A 20,947-nucleotide genomic window follows, 5' to 3' on the forward strand; every position below is an offset into this window, starting at 1 on the left:
CCGAAAAAAGTCGCCATGCGTTTGTCGAAACCAACATCCGGTCAAACAATGCCTATTCGCATTGCCGCTGATACATGATAAGCGAGAGAAGATGGCTCATCTTAAAATGGCAAAGGATCAATGAGAAGCATTTATAAGCTTCGATAAAAGGATTCAACAGACTAGGTAAACGAACTTTCAACTATCTTTTATATAATACCAATTCTCCCTAGAAGCAGAAGTTTTTCATAACCCTTTCGTCAAATAGAGCAAACCGACAAACAATTTACAACCATGGACACCGCTGCTACCAGTTCAGGCTCTAGTACGGTCCCACGAAATCCCTTCGCCCGGATCCTTACCTCTCATAGTCGCCATAAGCAGACCCGCTCCGAGTTGTCTTCTTTACACAGAACAGCGCCCTCAGTGCCCAGCTATCGCAGATAGTACCCATCGCAGAGGATTTACGGTCCCAAGTCACCGCCCTTACAGATCATTCCAACGCCCTCTCCTTGGAAGGCGTACGTATGAAGAGTGAGAATGATAGCTTGAGGCAACGCCTGGAAGCTGCCATGTTCCTGGCTACAGGGTTTAGCATTCGAACGGAGGAGCTTAGTGAAGCTCTACACCAGAGCGTGGCTAATCATCGAGTTGGTATGTGGGAGACTGATACCGCGACTACCAAAGCATTGAGTACAGCGAAAGAAAGAGAGGCAGCGAGAAAGGATATCATGTCTAGCCTGTCAAAGCGAAATGAGATCAAGAGCTTTGTTACAGACATTCTACGAAGCCAAGTGGATGCCATTACGGGAGATTTCGACTTCACCAAAGATGATCTGGTAAAGGCCATGGATTTAGAGCCTTGGATCGATATTGGACCCTTTGGGTGGGAGATGCGTTTGGGGATACCTGGAAATGGTGGGTATATAACCAAAAACCTGAAATCACCAAAATTTGAAGATGTAAATAATCGATACAGCTTCAAGACCGCCGAGAGCGCAGTCATAGATGAAACAGTCGATTTTTTGGCGAAACAAGGTGCCAAAGCTTTGAAAACCCTGCCATCGATCTATATCTATTCCATACCCGTCCTTGAAAAGATACGGGGGTGTGACTGGGACAGAATCAGCTCGGCAGCTTCTATGAAGTTACGAGACCCGATCAAAAACCGCCTCATCTCGAACGCTGAGTCACGGCTTACCAAGAAAGCGATGGGACAAGGGACTCTGAGTGGGTTGAGCATGGTCACTATTCCGTGGATCGATGAGATGAGTGGGAAACTAAATGTGGAGATGGGCTTTGAATCAAGGGATGGGTACTTTGAAAGCACGGGAAAGCCTAGCACGATCAATCTGGGTTCCACTTTGCTCCTAGGCCTAGACAGTTGGAAATCAGAATAGAGCAATGTCGATACATTATTTTCGTATGCTTGGGCAGGAAGTATATAACAGTAGGCTCCTTTGAGATGACTTGCAAACCGATTAATCTCGTCGCTTGTGATACAAAGGAGAGAATGCGGGCTTTCGCCTTTCGAAGTCTGCTAATAATTGAAGGTCAACTATTATCTCTAGCTAGATATCAAGGTACCATAAACTCTTACCATTCTTCACTCTCAAACTCTTATCATTTTTCACCCTCAACAATTCCAGTATCTTTCTAGATAATTTAAGGTAATCATGGTCAACGGCAATGACAATCGAAGCTACAGGAGCTTCCTATCGCGAGTTTTTACTACCAGCGATCGCCACAAGCGAACTTCTTTTCAGCCGACATCTGCTCCACCGGAAAAACTCTCCGCTTACCACCAAGCTTTCTGAAGCCCAATTATGGACTGCTCATCTCCAAGGCCAGGTGGCTCAGCTCACGAGCCAGTTTGATTAAAGTAGCCTGGAAAATGCGAATTTGAAGAGCCAGAAAGAGGCTTTTGAAAGTCGTTCGGGGGGCTTTGACAAACCAATGAGCATCCTCACTCAAGCTCTATTCAAACAACTGGCGGAAAAGAGGGTAGCCCAATTGAAGTATGATACCGTCACTGCAAACGTGTTGGATACTCCACAACGATTACAGGATGCTGCGGCGGATATCATGTCCAATAGGGAACAGCATGCTGAAATCAGAAGCTTTGTGAAGAAGCACTGAAAAAGCGAGTTCGAAGAGTAGCGGCTGACGACTTTACTGGAAGCGATCTCAGAAGCGCCATGGATATACCCATGATGGCGTCCATTGAAAGGAACTGTCGGGGAGTTTGTTTGGGGCAAGAAGGAACTATTGATTCCTCCTTGCATGATCTCCTTTCTCCCAAGTTTCATAATACGCTCTTTCTAGAGCGTTTTGCTGCAAGCGAGAGCGCAGAAATGGATAATACAGTTGGACAATTGACACAGCAAGGTACTGAAAACCTGCGCACAGCATGCAGTTCTGTACTTCCTTTAAGTACATTGGGAAGGAATATGGAACAATATAACTGGGACCATATCAGCCAGGCAGCTTCTTCGCAGTTGAGCCAGCACATCAAAGATCAACTTACAACGAAGGACGAGGAACGACGAGGGGTGCTCGCTAGTGGTCAAGGTACAATGAGCGAACTGAAAGGGGGGTTGGCCCCGTGGTACGAAGCAGAGGATAAAAGCTTACAGCTTGAGCTATTTATATTCTCTAACGACGGGTATTTTGACTCCATAGAAGTACCGACAGCTATCGATCTTCGTTCGACCGTTCTTCCGGATCTCGAAAGTTTTAGAAAGAGTTGAGGGTCGGTTAGACTACCTTCGTTCCGGCTCAGGTTCTATGGCTCTGACGGGAAATCTAATTACATTTATACTTCTTTGACTTAATTTTGAATGCACGATCAATGACGAGGATAACATAATACGTAGTACAACGTGCAAAATGTTCGGGTAAACGGAACCAAATATCTACAGAAAACGGAGATTTGAAAAGTAACGTATCTGCAGTCAGTATTTTCTCGACATCTCCAACCAACATACCGTACTCTTTTTTCTTCGTTCTCTCCGTTTTCCCGCCGACCATGACAGAAATACCGGGCGCAAAACGGCACAAGCCTAATGTTCCAGAGAATCCAGCTGTCGGCTCAGCTCTCAAAAAGAAGCAGCCGAAAGTCCCAGGGCCGGATTACGAAAAGGGCTTAGAATATTGGGACAATGTTGAGGCAAGTGTTGATGGTGTTCTCGGTGGTTTTGGTACTGGCGTGAGTCATATCTTCAAGCTTGAACGAGGAATGGCGATAACACCGATAAATGTTTTGTTAGCCGGTTCCGCATATTGAGCAGCTTACCTCCCGTCTTCTTTTACTGTCTCTGATTCCCTCGCTCTCACCTTTCTCCAATCCTCTCTGTCCATCTCCTATCGCCAATCCTTCACCACCAGCTCACCGACGCGTGGCTCTTGATGTAGGAGCAGGTATCGGTCGTGTGACACGACATGTCCTTATCCCGCTCTTTGATGACGTTATCCTCGTCGAGCCTGTGGGCAAGTTCGTTTCGGAGGCTTACCGTTCAGCTGCTGCCGGGGAATGGAGGGATTTACCTTCTCTTGAATCGCTCCCCCCTAAACCATCCTCTTCTGCGGAGGAAGATAAGCGGGCGCTGGAACAGTGGAAAGAGGCTAAGAGACGACAAGACGAATCTAAAGCTGGAAGAGGGAAGAGAGTAAGGTTTGTGAAGGGTGGATTGCAGTACCTAGACCCGAAAAGCCCAGGGAAGGGGGGAGAGGAATTAGGTATCGTCGGTGAAAAGAGGGGCGGGGAAGGCGGCTTGGACGGAGAAGATGTGCTTTACGACGTGTAAGTTTTTGGCCCAGCTCTGAATGTATGGTTAGCTATACTGAGGCACCAAACTTCAGCATCTGGTGTCAATGGTGTCTCGGGCACATGAACCACGCCGACCTTGTCGATTTCCTTCGACGAGCACGCGCAGCTCTCCGCGAGGACGATGAAGACCGACAATCATATATTTTTGTTAAGGAAAACTGTTGTGACGACGGCCCTGGAGGAATCCCACAAGAGTTTATGGACGAAGAAGATAGTAGTTTGACAAGGTACGTTCATCTTTCTTCAGGATATGGAATGCTCGGTTTGAGACACTTCGGTGCCCTCTTTGTGCTTCTTTCGTTTCTTTCCGTGTGTTCTCTGCGGTATTTCGCCGCCGGTTGTTCTTCAGGCTCTGCCATCTGGGTTTCCCTTCCCTTCCTTCAACTTCCCTACTTTCCATCTTCCATCTTCCTCACCATTCTTCGCCAGATGACATTAAAACATACTTCAAAGATACAAGTCGAAAAGACTCAAGCTGACCATTCCCTTTTTTGTTCAAACAGGTCAAGTGCCAAGTGGCTTCAGGTGTTTGCCGATGCTGGTCTCAAGGTCGTTAAGGAGGTGATGCAGGAAGGAATGCCGGAAGAGCTGTTCGTTGTTAAAGCGTGAGACTTCTTTTCTCTTAATTTGCCCCTTTTATGGGCGATGTATGGGAGTTGACGCTGATGAGCTGTGTATAGATGGGCTTTGAAGTAGAGCTCGGACAAAATCGGACAGATAAAATGTTTGGGATGGCATACATGGGGGTAATTGACATTAGAAGAGAGTAATAATTATTAGTAGAACGTTCCAACATCTTTTATGTTTGAGATTATTTACGGGGTTCAAGCTCAATGCACTGGACTCACAGTCACGAACTCTGTAATGTTTATCTATTACCTTCAAAATCCCATACTCTGCGCAACGAGCCGACAAGAAATGAGACAAAATTTCCTTAGCCCACAATTCAACTCGTCGAAAATCCCATCTGACCTCAAGATGATATTTTCAACATATGAAAGGAGAGGTGTAACTAGGATCGAAATGAGTATGCAGACTATCATCGATGGTCAAAATGCATATGCAAAATGTTCTACGACTTTAATTTTAAGTATCATCAATCTTGGCAACTCCCCTTGGCCTCTGGGACCCCATTACCATTAACCCGGCTAGATTAGACAAAATTTTATTGGGATAAATCATATGCAACGTCTCTCTTGGACATAAACACCTCTTCTTATCTTACCATTCAATCTCACATCCCACCGCTACATGATCACTCGCGCAAATTCCTTTTCGCGGTAATCCCTCACCAAGATCTGAGGCTTTGGGTGGTAGCATGACCTTTCGAATCTCGACGCCAGAAGTGGGGGAAGTGGAAGAGGTGGGTGGAGTAATGGGAGAAGGGGGAGAAAAAATAGGGGGTAAGACGAGGAGATAATCTGATAGAAGATAATGCTTTCAGTTATAGTAAGAAAGAAAGTAGCAAAGCGACAGTTGGTTACTCACCTAAAGTAAGACGAAAAAGTGGCGTAAAACAGGTCCATCCAGGTTCATCCCCTCCTTTTCCCTTCTCCCCATCTCCAAAACCTCTTCTATCATCAAATCCATCAATCCCCTTTCCTTCCTTCCATTGTGTCGACCCATAAGCACTCATCGCACCATCATGTTGGTCGCTATCTCTACCTATGAGGGGGAATTCGGCTTTGAACAGATCCACGAGCTCTAACGCCGTGGGTAACCCATCCGAAGGCCGTGGAGGACGTGTGTTGGCAGTCGATTTGTCATCGAGATCTTCATTCTCCCCATCTTTCTCTGCTTCCGTCTTGTTAGTTACAGCGGGGGTTGTGGTCCCAGTACCGGTAGTGCTGGCAGGTTCAGAATCGGAGGATGGAATTTCGGGAGGTATGAGGGGGATTTTGGAGAGTGAGTCGTGGACGAGACGGGATTGGGAGATTTCGTCGAGATATTGTCGTGGGAGTGGGGAGTGTGGGGAAACGAGCAGCTGATATGTTGCTTCGGATGGTTGGGTATTGAGATCTAGATATGAGATAAAGCATGAAGTTAGCTCTCATTTCCATGATTGCACGTAGCATTCTTGAAGGAAAATAAAAGTAAAAAATGAGGCGATTTACCTCCAGCGAGAACAACAGGCCATGCGGTACAATTGTTGGCTTTTTGGAAGCGCCTAATGGCTCGTACAAGCAAAAGAGCCTGACGAACTCGTTCGTATACGAACCTATATGTATTATCAATACTTAAGACGCCATAATTGACTTTACCAAATAGCTTACTTGGGATGCCAGAATCTACAGCCACGAGTTAGATATGCGGTTTGCCCAAAGGAACAAAGAAAATGATGAGAACTCACAAATGAGTAGTGACGATAATGACTCCTTCACCATCCTTGCCTTCCAACGCTACTATCAACCCCACATTCTTTGTCTGCCTTGATCCTCCTCGACGTCTTCGTACCTCCTCTAACGACTCGGTACCGTCTTCTCTTACCACCAAATCGCTCGAACGCGGGTGGATCTCTTCAAAATCTAAATGAATTAGTTTGCTCTGACGAAGGGAGAATCGGCCTTTGCGATAGAGAACGACAAGACCATGAAGTTTGCCTGGGCCTGTACCTTTGATATAGGTGTGTTGAGGTAAAGCAGGAAGGAAGTCGGAAAGCTTGTCACATTCCTTGTATGATTGAATCAGCTTCATGCTTAATAAGGACGATTGATAAACGTACCTGGAGACAGATGATGTCGCTGGAGGAATGATGCGCAAATTCAGCAAGGAGCATGGGCTTACGGTCCACGAATCGAAGACAATCAGAGCCGGGGAAAAGCTCTCGCCCTAAGACAATCAGCTTGCTTGAAGAAATCCTTAACTTTGATGGGACTTGCGGACAAGAGTTTGAGCAAGCAACTGCAATCACAGCCATCATCAGCTTGTCACGAATTAACTCCACTGATCGGGCAATACTGACATTCCAAGTGATAATCTTGGCCCTTTTCCTTTGCGATCCTCCCTGTTCCTCCCTATCTTTACCAGGGACACCAACCCAGTCTCTTTTTAAGAACTTGCATTTTTCCATCACCAACTTTTCCTCCTCAGTCGGCTCCACTTTACCAGCTGCAACAGCGGCCTTCTTGGCTGCTCGCTCTGCCCGGCGTCTCTCGGCGAGAGCAATTTGTTCGGGCGTTGGGACGTAGGGCTCCTTGGGCATTTTAGGTTCTATTGTCAGGAAAACTGGCCAGGGGCGTGGGGGCATATACTCCCTGGAAAAAGATACAAAGCGAATTCGCTTTAGTAAGTGTTGATCGATATTTCTTCGTTGAGATTCGGCGTCCATTCCGAAAGTGATGATGTCACAAACTGCTCATATATTTATTTATCGGAATGCGGATTGCTTACCCATCTTGTGCTTACAAATGTGTATACAGAATTTGCAAATCCAAAACCTGCTACATACGTATACTTTGCCCGTCTGTGCTCTATATAATAGTCTCGCCTTCGATGGTCAGTTCTCTAGCCAACGCCACCGATTGAGCTTAGTATCACCATGCCTTTCACGCCTATCCATTCGTTCGTAGGGGCCGTACTGCTCCACTTATCTACCTCCCAGCTTCTCCAAGATACTGGCCGTGTCTTTGGCATATCAGGGATTGTAAATAATGCTGTGCTAGGAGAACGAGAAGGTTGGAGATGGGCTGTTGTCGGCGGATTAGTGGCAGGGCCAGCACTGGCTGCTGTTACCGGCGTCAAAGCTCTATTCCCAGGGCAGGCTTTATCAGCTCTGGAGACTATAGGCAAAGGTAAACTGGCATTGGCAGGGATCCTTGTTGGTTTAGGAAGTCGCGTGAGTTATCCAAACCATGCTATGTATCTCTCCATGCGGAAAGGAAGCTGCTAACAAGTGACCCATCACAGCTCAGCTCTGGTTGTACCAGTGGGCATATGCTCTGTGGAGTTTCAAGGCTATCTATACGGTCAATCGTAGCAACCGTGACATTTTTCGCCACTGCAACCATAACCGGTAATATCTTCCCCCTGTACCCTATCCCTTCAACCCCCGCATACTCTGTCGAACTACCCTCTTTTTCGGCCACCGTCGCTTTAATCTGCATACCTCTGGTCGCCCGACTTATCCAGCGAGCGACAAACACCGCCTTAACCCGTATGAGTTCCGTGCCCAAAGCCGCACGCCTTTTACCATACCTTGTCTCAAGTCTGATCTTCTCCGTCGGTTTATCGTTGTCTGGCATGACCGATCCTTCAAAAGTGTCGGCTTTCCTCAGATTCCCCCATCCACAATGTTGGGACCCCTCTTTATTCATGGTTGTGCTCGGCGGCGTTCTCCCCAATATGCTACACTATTCGTCTGTTATCAACAAGAATAAGAGGCTCGAGGACGGGCAGCCAAAGCCAAAGCCAAGGTTCAGCTGGGAAAGCTGGCAAGTCCCTACGCGAAAAGATATCGATTCAAAACTTGTAATGGGTGCTGCCATTTTTGGTGTCGGTTGGGGGTTGGCGGGGATATGTCCCGGTCCAGCTTTAGTTTCTTTAGGTTCGGCGTTGCTTGATGTGTGCTCTGGTTCTAGTTCTTGGCAAGCGCTGGGGAAAGTATCGACTTTCTTGGGGACGATGCTTTTGGGCATGGCCTTTGGTGGGGGTATTTAGTGATGGATGATACAACGTGACTCGCTGCTCTATACACTTTGCGCCAATTGCATTAATACATACACATCTCTCACATCAATGTCAAATATAAATTCGAGGACGATGTTAAATTCCCCTTGTTGATCGAGTAAAGAAGATCTTAGGGAAGACTCTGGCCAGCACGAGTAGCTTTAGCGACTTCTGATTGAGCTTCATTTCTGAGGTATCTACAATAATAGTTAGAGCCGGTCGTGCTGTGATCGCAATAGTCAGTCGCATGAATCACTGACCTTCCCAAGATTTCCTCGTAATACTGTTCCTCTGAAGAGGTATTCTTGAGCGAATCGCGAGCTATCTCTCGTCAGCTTCTGTCCATACCACCCTTACAATTCACCGAAAATAAAAATAACAAAAACTCACCCATCAACCTCTCTCTATACTCCCACCACCCGTCTCCAACCTCCTTCTCATCAAAATTTCTGTGCTTTTCAAGAATATATAACCTCTCTACAAACGGCGCCAATGCCCCGTCGACGGCTGTCCATTGTTCACCTGCAAAGTAAGGACCTTTGATGCGTTTGGCGTATGTACGAAGAGCGGAGATGAGTTCTTTGCGGGCAGCATCTTGGTCTGATTCGGTTTGGGATTGTTGGAGTTTGAAGTAATTGGGGATGATTTTCTGTTGGTTGGTGTTAATAATGCAAGTGTCGTAAACGGTAAAAAATGGAAAAAAAAGCAAGCTCACTTTGGAGACATGTTGAATGTTGAGTCTAACCCATGACTTCTCGTATGGATCAGAAGGGAAGATGGACCTTTACGCAAGGTCATTCAAAGTGTCATCACAAGACAAACGGTCAAAGATCAACTTACGGATGCTCCTCGCTAGGGGGATAAAGGTCCTCCAAGAATTCGGCCAAGACATCACTCTCGTAAAGCGCTTTGCTACCTTGGGCAGTCTTGATCTCGAGTGTCGGCACAAGCCCTAGAGGATTAAGTTTGAGGAAGGTTTCTTCCTTCTTGTATGGCTAGGGATAACTGTCAACATCACATTATTGTATTGAAAAGGAAGGGACGAGACTCACGTTTACTTCATGGTATTGGTAAGGTATTTTTCGTTCCTCAAGGGCGATCCAAATACGCTACAACGATTGCAATTTAAGTTGATGATCGAGCTTACCACGGAAACCGACAAACCTGATTAAAGGGGCAGAACTACCATACCAAATAATCCCGTCAGCTTTCATATCTCAGTAAATGGAATAAAGTCAATAACATACCCATCCGCTCCAGAATACCAAATCTTGAGGATCTTGATGAGCGTCCACGATCTTCTTGGCAAGGCCTGTGGCAGTGGGATGGATGTGTTCGTCGGGCATAGGCATGTTGATAATGATGGTAATCCTCAGTTGAGTGAAATGATAGTAGCAGGTCAATCCTGAATAAATGATGTAGGCTGTCAGGCCGGGTTATATATATGTGTTGCTCCAATTGATTTTGGCATGGCGCCATCGCTGCAAGGCCGAACTCATCATACGTCATTTACCTAAGCCTTGGTCAAACGGATTATTCATGATACTCGAATATGCGTCAGAGTAACGCGAGAGAGAGAGAGAGAGCACAGAGAACACTGCTGAAGGTTCAAAGATAAATGCATATGCATGGGTTTCTATAAAGAAGATGAATCAGCTTAGCTTCCCCACAACGCCGAGGAGGATATTGTCAATCGCCTCCTCACCGGGCGGCACCCCTCATGCGATCCGTCTCTGGTAAGACATTCTGGTAAAATTCTTTGATAGATAGTACAATTGTCAGTCTACAGTGGGAGGCATGCTATAATGACCCTAAGTGGTAACTTTTCAGAGCTGTAATTCCCGCACCGGTCATCAGATGCGATCATCATCACCTTCACTTTCTCATCGTCGTGTCTTATCTATCGGCGATCTCCGTGTGAAGCTCTCGGCTCTTCTCGGCAAACAAATCGAAACATCTCCCGGGCCCCTTTCCTCAATCGAACGAAAGCAGAAAGAAATTTTGGCTGCGTTGGCTACATTTCCACTTCGCATGGTACTCCATCACCCTTCGAAGTCCGATCAGCCCTTATTTGGCATCTGATGGGCCAGAATGTGAGTGAGGACTGAGTGAAGTCGCTCGTCACTCAAGGCATCAAGAGAGAACAATAAAGCCCCGGCTCTTCGGCAGCAGAGTCTGACGAGCTCCTGATGGCTTTTTTGGGGTGATTTTTTGATGAAGTTGATCATCAAATGAAGTGAGGGATGAATCCAAGATATATAAAGCTGGCAAGATGGCGCTGTTGCTTCCCTCTTCCATCTTTCGACAAGTTGTTGGATGTTTAGCTACCTTTGGACTTTATCGCATCGTTCTATTGGTTGCCCCTCTCCTGCTCAGCACAGCAACAGCGATCAACTCTTTGATAACCAATGTGAGACCTCTTCAATAATTCTTTATGTTGCTGTGCATGCTGTATAATGCTGATATGGAAATAGCCACTTCGAACTCTCGAGATTATCCTCTCATCCGAGCTCTCTTTCAGACTATCTATTCCAAAGGCTGCTTTGCTGCTCTTCACTCTCGACCAACTCCATCAAACCACTTCTCTACCTTCTTCACCACTTTATTCAAATTCATATACGACCATCCCATCATGTCTGCGTCAATTCTCGCTCTCAGCGGCGGTGCCGTTGCCCGTCCCAATGCCTTTCGCCGTCTCACCACGACCACCACCTCTCGTCTCTCCAGAGGTTTTGCCGGTACCGCCTCTACTGCTGGTATCTCTAGCATCCCCTCCATGTTCAATGCTTCCAAGTCTGGACCTCATCTCGGGGAACTGGGCAAACTTGCAGAACTTGCAGAGATGGTCGGTTCCCTCAAGACTGGACAAGAAGAGATGATAAATGCCATGAAGAACTTGAGTACGGAGATTGAGGCTCAGAAAGAAGTGATGAGGGAGAAAAGGATTTATGTACTTGACACAGCCAAGGAAGAGGGTGAATTTGGAATGGTTGATAACGCGGGTAAAGTCAAATTGACTACGCTTGAAAATGACGTGAGTGCCTTATCATTCCTCCCCATGCCACCATCGTTTGACCGACAAAAAATGTAGCAATTCCACTTCCTGGATCGAGTCTTCCACGAGCCTATTCAAATGATTGAAAAGATTGGTGGTATCAAGACAGTCAATGAGCCCGCTTTCGTCATCCTTGCCCCTACCAGCGAACAGCTTTTGGAACTTGCCCATGACGGTATCCTTCAGACTCCTGCTATCATTCGCATGTGCGAAACTCATCTTTCTTCCTCTCTTCCTGTAAGTCCTTTGTGCCCTTCGCCTCGTCCATCCGAGTGTTTAGTGCTGACGAAAATGATGCAGGAGTTGCTCGACGCCGGCGAGACATTCAAAGCCCAAATCCGACTCATTGCCGGAGAGATTGCCAATGTTGCTGTCGATGGACAAGTCTTTAGTGCTGAATATGACGATGGCACACGAGTTAATTTCTTGACCGAGTATAACGGTTCCATGACCGATCCCCGTTTCGATGATTATTTTGCGATGAAGGGAGAGGAGGCGACAGAATATGCCGGTGAGTCTGGGATTATTTCCTGACAACTTGGATCTTTGCTTTGTGTGTGCTGATTCATAATACAGAGCTTTACGCACAATATCGCGAAGATAACTTCCACACTGCCGACGTTGGGGAAGAACCCACCCTGTCCACCCACTCACTCGACGATCCTGACCAACCTAACTGGCTTCAATCTCACTTTGACCAAAATGCTTATATTTACTCGGCGCCTGCTGAAAAGATTGATCATAACGAGATCTTGGAGGTTGTCAACGCGCCCAGTTATAACGTCAGGTTCTACTTCCATAGTCCTGTCAAGGGTCCTTGTACGCGTGATGGGTGGCAGACTTGGACTATGAGGATGCAGGTGGATGAAGACGAAGCTGCCGAGTAAGCTTTACATATTCGTTTTCTATTGATGAAAACTGAAGATGAGCTGATTGATATTTTGGCATAGCACTGAAATCTTTGGCGGCGACGTGATGACGTTCAACTGCCCCGTCTGCTGGCAGGCCGATTTGCCCTTCAAATTGAATCTGAGCGGCACTGTACTTGACATTGAAACTGATGAGGATGGGCCTTATTTTACGTTGGCAAGTCAGAAAACTGCTGCTGAGGATTGCGAGCCGCAGAATGTCAATTGGAGCGCTCAGTTGCCATAGATGGATAATGATACATGCTTGTGTTGCTGTTGCAAAGTTCCTGAATCATGCATACCGGTCTGAACGTCAGACAATTCTTTGTTTGAACCAAGAGCTCATTCCAGCACAAAGATACTTCTAGGCAATCACTGCTGAAATCTAAGCATAAAGTGACTGAAAATTAGCGAGTTTATCCTGTTTACGCGTCGACGTGGAAGCCAATCCCAGCGCGACTCTCTGCGCCGCTGAGTCATCTCATCTCTTTCCCTATTCCACTTTCTTTCTTTCATCTTTTCCAAAAGCACCATGAAGTTCTCTCCAAAACTCTCCCTCGCACTCGTAGCCGCCCTTCCTAACCTCGCCTCGGTCCTGGCCAGCGATGTCATCGACTTGACCCAGTCTACCTTCCAGAAGGAGATTGCCGGTGAAGACTTGGCTTTGGTTGAGTGAGTTTTTCGTCTCTATGCTATGATATTGGACGGCAAAGATGCTGGAGGGTATGGGAAAGTGTGGAATGGCCAAGGATTGACGCTGATGCTTTATCACAGGTTCTTTGCTCCTTGTACGTCTCCCTGGACGACTGTCTACGCGTCGCAACCTGTCTTCAAAGTATTATGCTAACTTTAATGTTCATCCAGGGTGCGGTCACTGTAAGAAGTAAGTCATTGGCATTAACATCCCCGATTGCATTTAGTTAACATCTTGAAGCCTTGCGCCCCACTACGAGGAAGCCGCTACCGAGCTCAAGGAGAAGAACATCAAGCTTGCCAAGGTACCTCTCTTCACTCCTTTATTCTGGAATTTTACGTTAATACGACGAGATAGGTCGACTGTACCGTTGAGCAAGGTCTTTGTGGCGAGTTTGGTGTGAATGGATACCCTACCTTGAAGGTGTTTAGGAACGGTTCCCCAACCGACTATGCTGGTACCAGGAAGGCCGACGGTATCATTAGCTACATGACTAAGTCAGTCCGCGTCATCATTCTAATTGTTACATGCTAACTCTTCGGCTTTAGGCAGAGTCTCCCTGCCATTAGCGATGTGACCCCCGAATCTCATGACGCATTTATCAAGTCTGACAATGTGTAAGCTTTACCTTAATTTCAAAGATTCATCGCTGACATCTTTTAGTGTCCTGGTTGCCTACGGCGACGATGCCCATCCGGTCCCTGAAGCCTTCAAGCAGTATGCCAAGGGCGCCCGTGACTCTTATCTCTTTGGCCAATACCTTTCCAGCGACCTTCCTTCTATCCCCGAGAGCCCCTCTCTTCCCGCTATTGTCCTCTACAAGGACTTTGACGAAGGTTACGCCGTCTTCCCCTCTGGCGAGATCGCCCACGCCGATGTCGACGAGCTCAGCGAGTTTGTGAAGCAAAACTCTATGCCTCTGTTTGACGAAATCTCTCCCGAAAACTTTGGTTCTTACGCCGAGCAGGGTATTCCCATCGCCTACCTCTTTGCCGACCCCAACGAGGCTTCTGCCCGCGAAAAGCTTGTCGAAGAGCTCAAGCCTCTTGCCAAAGAGCTCAAGGGCTCTGTCAACTTTGTTTACATTGACGCCATCAAGTTTATCGACCATGGGAAGTCTCTCAACCTCCCTGGTGACTCTTGGCCCGCCTTTGTGATCCAAGATCTTGCCGACCAGACTAAGTTCCCCTTGACCGGCAAGGCCACCGCTGAAAATATCAAGGACTTTGTCAAGAAGTATGTCGTCGGTGAAGTTTCTCCTAGCATTAAGTCTGAACCTATCCCGGCCACCCAAGGTCCTGTTTACAAGCTTGTTGCCGACGACTGGGACAACGTCTACGGTGATGAGTCCAAGGATGTCTTTGCCGAGTTTTACGCTCCTTGGTGCGGTCATTGCCGTAAGTTTTTCTTCCTTGACCGCACTGGTCTCGTCTAATTGTTCTGCAGAGCGTTTGGCTCCCATCTGGGACACTCTTGGTGAGAAGTACGCAGGTAACAACAACATCATCATGTAAGCCTTCCATCCTCTCGGCATACACTCTGACTAATTCTTTTACAGTGCCCAAATGGACGCTACCGAGAATGATATTCCCCCTTCTGCCCCCTTCCGAGTCCAGGGCTTCCCTACACTCAAATTCCGACCGGCCGGCTCTTCTGAATTTATTGACTACACTGGCGACAGGAGCCTCGACAGCCTTGTTGAGTTTGTGGAAACTCACAGGAAGAGCGACGCTGATGTCGCTGAGGAAGAGTGGGAGAATGAGGACGAGACTCCTGAGCACGATGAGCTGTAGATGGGCATTTGAGTGAATATGCAGTCTAAATTGAATTTAGTTTTCGAACTCGAGCAGCCCCTTTCTCTCTATGCGCGGATGACATCTAGTGTCAATTGCCCTTTGCTTCTTATTACCGCCACAATAACGCAAAATTTCTGAGCGGAATAATAGTATAGCATTATGATCATAATATAGTGCATCGTCCCAACGAAATCTAAAAACCAAAAGGAATGCTACATTACACTTTGACATCAGTCTTCAAGACCTTCTTCCAAACCGGCACCTTTGCCTTTTTCCTTTCCACTTCCCTCTTTATCTCCTCCTCCAACTCTTCCTCATCCAACTCTCCAGACGCATACCAGACAATTGTCGCTATACCCAAGAGCGCGGCGATGATACATCCAGCAAGCGCGCCAATCGCCTTTGGTGTCCAACCCATCTTGAGCGGCCAAGGTCCCCATGGCTGGCCGGCGAAATCGGTAGTAGAGAATTTGCCGACGACGTTACCCTCAGTACCCTTGTGCCACCATCTGCATTGATCAGTGATCTGCTCAGGAACGGAGGAAGCGAGGGCTTGGAATGCTTCGGGGGCTTCGATCATGACAGCTGCGAGACCGGAGGAGAGATGCCAGTCGATCTGTTAAAAGAAATTAACCGCGAGAAGCATCTGTCAGCCCAAGAAAACCTGAAAATTTTTACCAGTGAAGGGAAGAAATGAAAGGACGTACATGACAGTGGAACATCCAAGTACCGGGGTTATCAGCTCTGAAACGGAGTACGACCTTGCCAGTTGGAGGAACGACGATTGTGTCACGTCGAGCGGGGTTAGTCTGGGATTCGTTAAGAGGAGGATTGATATCGGTGTCGTTGGAAGTGACGTCGAATGATTTGCTGACAACTTGGAATACGTGGCTGTTTCAATTCAATGATGTTAGCATATGTCCGATCAACCAGTTCAAAGGGAAAAAGGGAAAAGGGGAACAAGGGAGAGAAAAGGGACGTACCCATGGAGATGGAAAGGGTGGAAACCTGCATCCCAGTTGTATACTGTAAGCTGAACAATTGACATATGTCGGTATGTGAAGGCATTAGTCATTGCTCCGTAAACGGCGGCGTCGAATGAGTCGTTGCCCATAGTGAGGGCGGTAAGCATGGATGGGGTGGACGTGGGCATTTGGTAGGTAATATTATTGAACGAGGCTCGGTTGGTTCCATCATCGTACGTCTGTTCAAGTTCAAATTGTGAGTCAGAACCTGGTCTAGTACGTCATGACGGAAGATTGGGTAAACGGAGTTTGAGGTGGGAGGCACGTACGTCAAAGTAGGCGTGAAGGTCAATCTCAACATCCGGGTCACCGAGGATATCTTCCTGCACAATAGGGTCCAACTTGGTATCGTCGAAAGTGGGGAAATCATCTAGGATGTAAGGGGTAGCAGGTGGAGCGGAAGAGTTGTAAACGATTTGGATGGTGTTGTTGAGAACAAGATCGTCGGGGACGACGTCGTACCTATTTGGCGGAAGAGAGGTGTAAATGGTTAGCGCGGTGTGCTTTCAGGAAAGCAAAGGGGGAGGGAAACGAGGGAACGCGTACATATCGGTATCCTGAACGAACATGAACGCATAGTTTCTATCCGTTTGGTTCAGGGCTCGAACCCAAATGGAGTATCTTTGCGCGACCGATATGGAGACGGCATCAACAGGGTACGGTGCGACTTCGACACCGTCCATTTCAATAATGTACATTTCATGACCTTCCAAAGCCGCCCAGAACACTGTACAACGTGAGATATATTCAGCTACCTTGAAACATGGATAAGAGGGGGATATGTTGTAAGGGTACTTACTGGCGAGGGTACCCATGTTGATCATGCGGATTCGGTAGGACTTTCCAGCCTCGAAGTAAAGGGACAGACCGTCGCTAACACCCTCACCAGCGGAGATTTCCTCGTTCGTGCTCATATAGGTTCCGTTCTGATAAGCGGCATAGATAACAGCTGAGTCTATTGTGGCAAAACAAAAGAGAGGACGGTCATTAGTTATTACCGTCTTTAGAAGGAAAATCGAAGGAATGAAGGACATACTTGGGACAGGTTCGGCACCGGTGGGGTTCTTCCAGGTGAGGAAGTCACGTTGTTCGAGAACGGGATACTCTTCGTGATACCTAGCTCAAGGTCAGCCTTTATATACCAAAATGATTAAAAAGGGGAAGAAAACTTGCCAGTCAGCAGCGGTAACGATATACTCGACATCCCACGTAACATTATCCGTTCGACCAGTCCCATTCTGTGGGAAAATCACAACAGGTGATCGTAGACCATCGGTATTCTGTCCATCAAGATGACCGTGAATCCAATAAGTGCCGACTTGAACAGTTGTATCGATTGTGTAGTCGAGTGTCTGGCCATTGGGAATGGGACATTGGTTGACACCGACAGCACCGTCGTACCAGTTGGAGTGGTTGAAGAACATGCCGTGAGAATGAAGGGATGTACCGACGGCGTCGTCGTCTAGGCTGTTGGTTGCGTGAACGATGATCACATCGCCTTGGGTGGCTGTCAAGACAGGTGGGCTATGAGAAGTTAAGCGGATCGTTGTCCGAGAAGACAGGTCAGACGTACGGCCATGTTCCATTGACACCAATCACACGACGTTCGTGAAGCTGAAATTGAATGTTGGTCAGTCGATAAAAAAGAGCTTTTCCGAACCGAGTTGAAAGAACGACTTACCCCGTCTGGGTTGGCGTTGCTATAGGTGATGTTCCACCAGTGCTCGTGAGTAGCAGCACGAGCAGCTGTAGCTGCGACTGAAAGCGCAGAAGTTAGCAGAGCTGTAGTCGAGTACATCTTGCGTAGCGACAGGCAGCGTAAAGGACGGACGCTGAAAGGAGAAGAAACTGGCTCTGTCTGAAGATAAATACATTCTCTATCCAATCTTTGTGCCAAGAATGGAAAGATGCTTCATTGGGCCAGAAGCGGCAGGGGTCAAAAAATGCCTCAGAAACGGCCGAAAACAGATAGAGCCAGAAGTATGTGCCCAAAAACTCGGTGATATCGGATAAGATTGGTGGGACCATAGATCGGTAAGGGAAATCGGTAGGTGTGGCTGCCTGAGCCAGTGAAAAAAGCGAGATCCTGCTGCAGATGCGCGCGAACCGGAGAGAACCGGTGCATTTAGCGGCGTGCCTAGCCCAGTTATCAGATACCTTCCTCGCTGCGCGCGGGCCCGAAAATTAATTCTTGGCAAGTCTTTTTTAAACTTGTGGCTTTGATCGAAACTCATGCTTCGGTGCCTTCGAGACCACTACAAGATTCCCGAGATCTACTTTGAAAATTCATCGTTTTATCCCCAGCAGGGCGGCCCAGGCGCACTAATTGCTCATGTCACAATCTATCGATATCGTGCCGGCCGAAAATGCCCATAGTCCAGGTTTTCTCCCAACGTTCCCTCGCGAACAGCCCCAATATATTTTATTAGCTGCTCTAGTTTCGCTCGGCGTCTTCTGTTCTGCCTTTTAACTCTTTGGACAAAAGTCCAAGTACTTCAAGTCGACCGGTCGACTCTGTTTTTTATTCTTTCCCACTTGCATCGAAGAGCTGTTCTGTAACATCCCTGACCCAAGACAGACTCTGCCACCATGGCGAAAGACGTTTTCTCAGTACCCATCTTCTTCATCATCTTCCGTAAGTAGTATTTTTTTTGGTCCTTCATTACTCTTTTACACCCACATCAGATTTACTCACGCTAATCTCCCACAATAGGTGAGACGGTTGAAGCTGCTATCATTGTCTCCGTCCTTCTTTCTTTCGTCGAACAGCTTATGCTCCATGGTTCACTCGCCCAGGACGAGAACGACCTCAGTAATGAAAACGCCTCCAACAATGGATCAGCTGGGGACGCAGAAGCCCCAACGAACTCTATTACCGACAAGGAGCGACGAGCAAAGTTAGTTAAGAGGATGAGGATTCAAATCTGGGCGGGTACAGGTGTCGGTTTCTTCATTGCTATTTGTATTGGTGCTGCTTTTATCGCTGTCGTATGTTTCCCATTTTTGTAACTACATCCGAGGAGCGACGCTAAACTATGATTTACGCCAGTTTTACACCACACTCAACGATCTATGGGCCGACACTGAACAGATTTGGGAAGGTGTCTTCTCCGTCATCGCTGCTGGTATCATCTACGTATGTTCTGTCCCCACTTCCCAACTTTTATTGATACTAACACACTTCCTTTCTCCTAGCTAATGGCCACTGCCTTCCTCAAAATGGATAGAAGCCGTATTAAGTGGCGATGGAAGCTTGCCGCCGCTTTCGACCGAAGCCAAGCCAAATTGCTCGCCCGTGAAAAGATGTCTGAACACGACAGGAAGCTTGCAGAGAAGGAAGGCAAGAGCGGAAAATGGGCGTTATTCCTTCTTCCGTTCATCACTGTGTTGCGTGAAGGTCTTGAGGCTGTTGTCTTTGTCGGTGGTGTGAGTGACTTTTTCTCTTTCTCAATATCATTTAGATGGACAGGATTGATGATGAGAAAGGTGTCCCTTGGTATTCCAGCTACTTCTATCCCGCTCGCCGTCGTTGTTGGCATTATTGCCGGTTTCGCCGTTGGTAAGTCGTCGCTTTTCCTCTTTCACTTCCCAGCGCATAGTGCTCACCATCAACCCGGCACTCAAAAGGCTACTTGATCTATCGCACCGGCTCTACCACCACCCTTCATTGGTTCCTCATCGGTTCCACCTCTTTCCTCTGCCTTATCGGGGCCGGTCTTCTGTCCAAAGGTGTCGGCTTCTTCCAATACTACCGTTTCGCCAAAGGTGTGGGTGGGGATGTAGCAGAGACTGGAGATGGGCCTGGTTCGTTCCAGGTCGCAGGGAATGTTTGGCATTTGGAGTATGGAAACCCAGAGGTCAGTCGTTATCTCATAAGATCAAAGATCTTTCACTACTTTCAAAAGGGTATGTGTGCTAATGTCTTTCATGTAGACTGGTTCTGCTACGACTAACGGTGGTTGGCAAATCTTTAATGCCATTTTCGGCTGGAGTAAGTTCTCCCTTCTCCTAACCCCGTACATGCAGATTACTAACCACACCCCACCTCTTAATTTCTCATAGACAATACGGCCACCCTGGGCACTATCCTCTCTTACGTGTTCTACTGGATCCTCGTCATTGCCACCCTGATCTATCTCAAATGGAAGGAAGGCCGTTTCGCCTTCCTTGGATATAAATCCGCCGCTCTTCAACGTCGTCTTGCTCTTCGGGAAGAGAAGAGGGCCAAGGAAGTGGCTCGTCTGCAGGAGGGTGAGCAGTGCCAAATGGGTGAGAGGGCCTGTGATGAAGCTCAACGGAGTGCGGATGGAGGGAGCAGTACTGAAGGCAAGAGTCCGGTACTGACCCCCTTGGACGAGAAGAACGTTGCGGCGTTGGGGAGGCATTGAGGTTATTCTTTCCGTAAAGGCAACCAAGAGTAATTTAAACCTAACGTAGTATTCAGTTTTTTTTGGTTATTAATGAAGTTTATGTGCAATAATATTAGTACATGCCCATCGTATGAAGTGTGTTAGTAAGAATTATTCCACAATTCAGCTCTCAGCGAGCTGTAAGAGAATTTCACTTTACACTTCTCAGCATATACCATATCCAGTAGCTAGTTATGTTCGTATCGTAAATACGATGATACCAAGCAATCTTCCTTTTTTTTATCTATGACGGCCGTAGTGATATATTCATCACGTCCATGCGCGGTGACGATTTGATCTTGCTTGATCTTACTTAACCGGGCTTAATCGGGGTTTGACAATATTCGCGATGTGATGGCGCCGCGTAACGAGAGAGGAGTAGTCGATCCGCCCCAGCAATATACAGTGGAGTTTACGCGCCAAACTGTTAGATTGAGGATAGATGGTGGAAGTTGGAACAGGTTCAAAATGCAAAACGGAAAAGAAAAAAAAAGGTTTCATATCGTCCGTGTGCTGTGTAACGGCGAATAAACTTAAGAGGCCCCACTTAGATATACATAACTTATATACGCGATGATTTGCGAGAT

General features: G+C 47.3%; 11 protein-coding genes and 3 non-coding genes; 8 read left to right on the plus strand and 6 right to left on the minus strand.

Annotated features, from left to right (window-relative positions):
* Window positions 1–20, plus strand: part of CNAG_13088 — a 432-nt gene extending 412 nt beyond the window's left edge. Inside the window, exon 2 of the non-coding RNA XR_001046319.1 lies at window positions 1–20. This exon is cut by the window's left edge and continues 163 nt beyond it. This is a non-coding gene — a non-coding RNA (hypothetical RNA).
* CNAG_06232 overlaps window positions 1–59 on the minus strand; it is a 2,159-nt gene extending 2,100 nt beyond the window's left edge. For both annotated transcript variants that reach the window (XM_012197832.1, XM_012197664.1), the window contains exon 1: window positions 1–59. This exon is cut by the window's left edge. The gene's annotated coding sequence lies outside the window, so the exon portion shown is untranslated.
* A 72-nt stretch (window positions 60–131) lies between these two features.
* On the plus strand, window positions 132–1,468 carry CNAG_06233 (hypothetical protein). Its single transcript, XM_012197833.1, has one exon. It carries the CDS (start codon window positions 507–509, stop codon window positions 1,377–1,379), a length of 873 nt encoding a protein of 290 aa, XP_012053223.1. The 5' UTR covers window positions 132–506; the 3' UTR covers window positions 1,380–1,468.
* Window positions 218–2,807, minus strand: CNAG_13089. XR_001046320.1 has 5 exons: window positions 2,614–2,807; window positions 2,507–2,538; window positions 1,782–2,443; window positions 1,580–1,710; window positions 218–1,519 (listed from the first exon to the last, which is right to left on the minus strand). It is a non-coding gene; the product is annotated as a hypothetical RNA (non-coding RNA).
* On the plus strand, window positions 1,669–2,118 carry CNAG_06234 (hypothetical protein; the record flags this gene model as incomplete). Its single annotated transcript, XM_012197834.1, has 2 exons — window positions 1,669–1,850; window positions 1,890–2,118. 2 exons carry the CDS (start codon window positions 1,669–1,671, stop codon window positions 2,116–2,118), a joined length of 411 nt encoding a protein of 136 aa, XP_012053224.1.
* Window positions 2,808–2,942: 135 nt separating the features above from the next.
* On the plus strand, window positions 2,943–4,842 carry CNAG_06235 (hypothetical protein). XM_012197665.1 has 5 exons: window positions 2,943–3,187; window positions 3,249–3,781; window positions 3,841–4,035; window positions 4,312–4,413; window positions 4,489–4,842. Exons 1-5 carry the CDS (start codon window positions 3,008–3,010, stop codon window positions 4,502–4,504), a joined length of 1,026 nt encoding a protein of 341 aa, XP_012053055.1. The 5' UTR covers window positions 2,943–3,007; the 3' UTR covers window positions 4,505–4,842.
* Window positions 3,270–4,551, minus strand: CNAG_13090. Its single transcript, XR_001046321.1, has one exon. It is a non-coding gene; the product is annotated as a hypothetical RNA (non-coding RNA).
* On the minus strand, window positions 4,828–7,212 carry CNAG_06236 (RNA exonuclease NGL2). XM_012197666.1 has 9 exons: window positions 7,199–7,212; window positions 6,771–7,113; window positions 6,688–6,709; window positions 6,531–6,637; window positions 6,159–6,478; window positions 6,082–6,096; window positions 5,923–6,026; window positions 5,297–5,827; window positions 4,828–5,229 (listed from the first exon to the last, which is right to left on the minus strand). The coding sequence occupies exons 2-9, from the start codon at window positions 7,053–7,055 to the stop codon at window positions 5,030–5,032; spliced, it is 1,584 nt and encodes a 527-aa protein (XP_012053056.1). The 5' UTR covers window positions 7,056–7,113; window positions 7,199–7,212; the 3' UTR covers window positions 4,828–5,029.
* Window positions 7,213–7,222: 10 nt separating this feature from the next.
* On the plus strand, window positions 7,223–8,743 carry CNAG_06237 (YeeE/YedE family protein). XM_012197835.1 has 2 exons: window positions 7,223–7,643; window positions 7,715–8,743. The coding sequence occupies exons 1-2, from the start codon at window positions 7,347–7,349 to the stop codon at window positions 8,462–8,464; spliced, it is 1,047 nt and encodes a 348-aa protein (XP_012053225.1). The 5' UTR covers window positions 7,223–7,346; the 3' UTR covers window positions 8,465–8,743.
* CNAG_06238 (glutathione S-transferase) lies at window positions 8,484–10,254 on the minus strand. XM_012197667.1 has 8 exons: window positions 9,721–10,254; window positions 9,638–9,655; window positions 9,526–9,582; window positions 9,314–9,468; window positions 9,189–9,255; window positions 8,864–9,122; window positions 8,734–8,794; window positions 8,484–8,670 (listed from the first exon to the last, which is right to left on the minus strand). Exons 1-8 carry the CDS (start codon window positions 9,823–9,825, stop codon window positions 8,604–8,606), a joined length of 789 nt encoding a protein of 262 aa, XP_012053057.1. The 5' UTR covers window positions 9,826–10,254; the 3' UTR covers window positions 8,484–8,603.
* Window positions 10,255–10,442: 188 nt separating this feature from the next.
* CNAG_06239 (hypothetical protein) lies at window positions 10,443–12,757 on the plus strand. XM_012197668.1 has 6 exons: window positions 10,443–10,883; window positions 10,948–11,507; window positions 11,565–11,765; window positions 11,829–12,039; window positions 12,105–12,411; window positions 12,479–12,757. Exons 1-6 carry the CDS (start codon window positions 10,790–10,792, stop codon window positions 12,681–12,683), a joined length of 1,578 nt encoding a protein of 525 aa, XP_012053058.1. The 5' UTR covers window positions 10,443–10,789; the 3' UTR covers window positions 12,684–12,757.
* Window positions 12,758–12,858: 101 nt separating this feature from the next.
* CNAG_06240 (protein disulfide-isomerase) lies at window positions 12,859–15,336 on the plus strand. XM_012197836.1 has 9 exons: window positions 12,859–13,108; window positions 13,211–13,224; window positions 13,301–13,319; window positions 13,371–13,434; window positions 13,488–13,627; window positions 13,679–13,747; window positions 13,794–14,527; window positions 14,577–14,640; window positions 14,689–15,336. The coding sequence occupies exons 1-9, from the start codon at window positions 12,969–12,971 to the stop codon at window positions 14,921–14,923; spliced, it is 1,479 nt and encodes a 492-aa protein (XP_012053226.1). The 5' UTR covers window positions 12,859–12,968; the 3' UTR covers window positions 14,924–15,336.
* Window positions 15,058–17,903, minus strand: CNAG_06241 (acidic laccase). XM_012197669.1 has 10 exons: window positions 17,633–17,903; window positions 17,525–17,565; window positions 17,125–17,475; window positions 16,988–17,067; window positions 16,751–16,906; window positions 16,498–16,678; window positions 16,221–16,413; window positions 15,910–16,130; window positions 15,634–15,817; window positions 15,058–15,542 (listed from the first exon to the last, which is right to left on the minus strand). The coding sequence occupies exons 1-10, from the start codon at window positions 17,747–17,749 to the stop codon at window positions 15,144–15,146; spliced, it is 1,923 nt and encodes a 640-aa protein (XP_012053059.1). The 5' UTR covers window positions 17,750–17,903; the 3' UTR covers window positions 15,058–15,143.
* A 243-nt stretch (window positions 17,904–18,146) lies between these two features.
* CNAG_06242 (high-affinity iron permease CaFTR1) lies at window positions 18,147–20,473 on the plus strand. XM_012197837.1 has 8 exons: window positions 18,147–18,586; window positions 18,665–18,939; window positions 19,001–19,087; window positions 19,147–19,377; window positions 19,438–19,510; window positions 19,579–19,808; window positions 19,885–19,942; window positions 20,014–20,473. Exons 1-8 carry the CDS (start codon window positions 18,541–18,543, stop codon window positions 20,337–20,339), a joined length of 1,326 nt encoding a protein of 441 aa, XP_012053227.1. The 5' UTR covers window positions 18,147–18,540; the 3' UTR covers window positions 20,340–20,473.
* Window positions 20,474–20,947: the final 474 nt, after the last annotated feature.

This window comes from Cryptococcus neoformans, chromosome 12 (genome assembly GCF_000149245.1).
Source record: "Cryptococcus neoformans var. grubii H99 chromosome 12, complete sequence".
NCBI lineage: Eukaryota > Fungi > Basidiomycota > Tremellomycetes > Tremellales > Cryptococcaceae > Cryptococcus > Cryptococcus neoformans.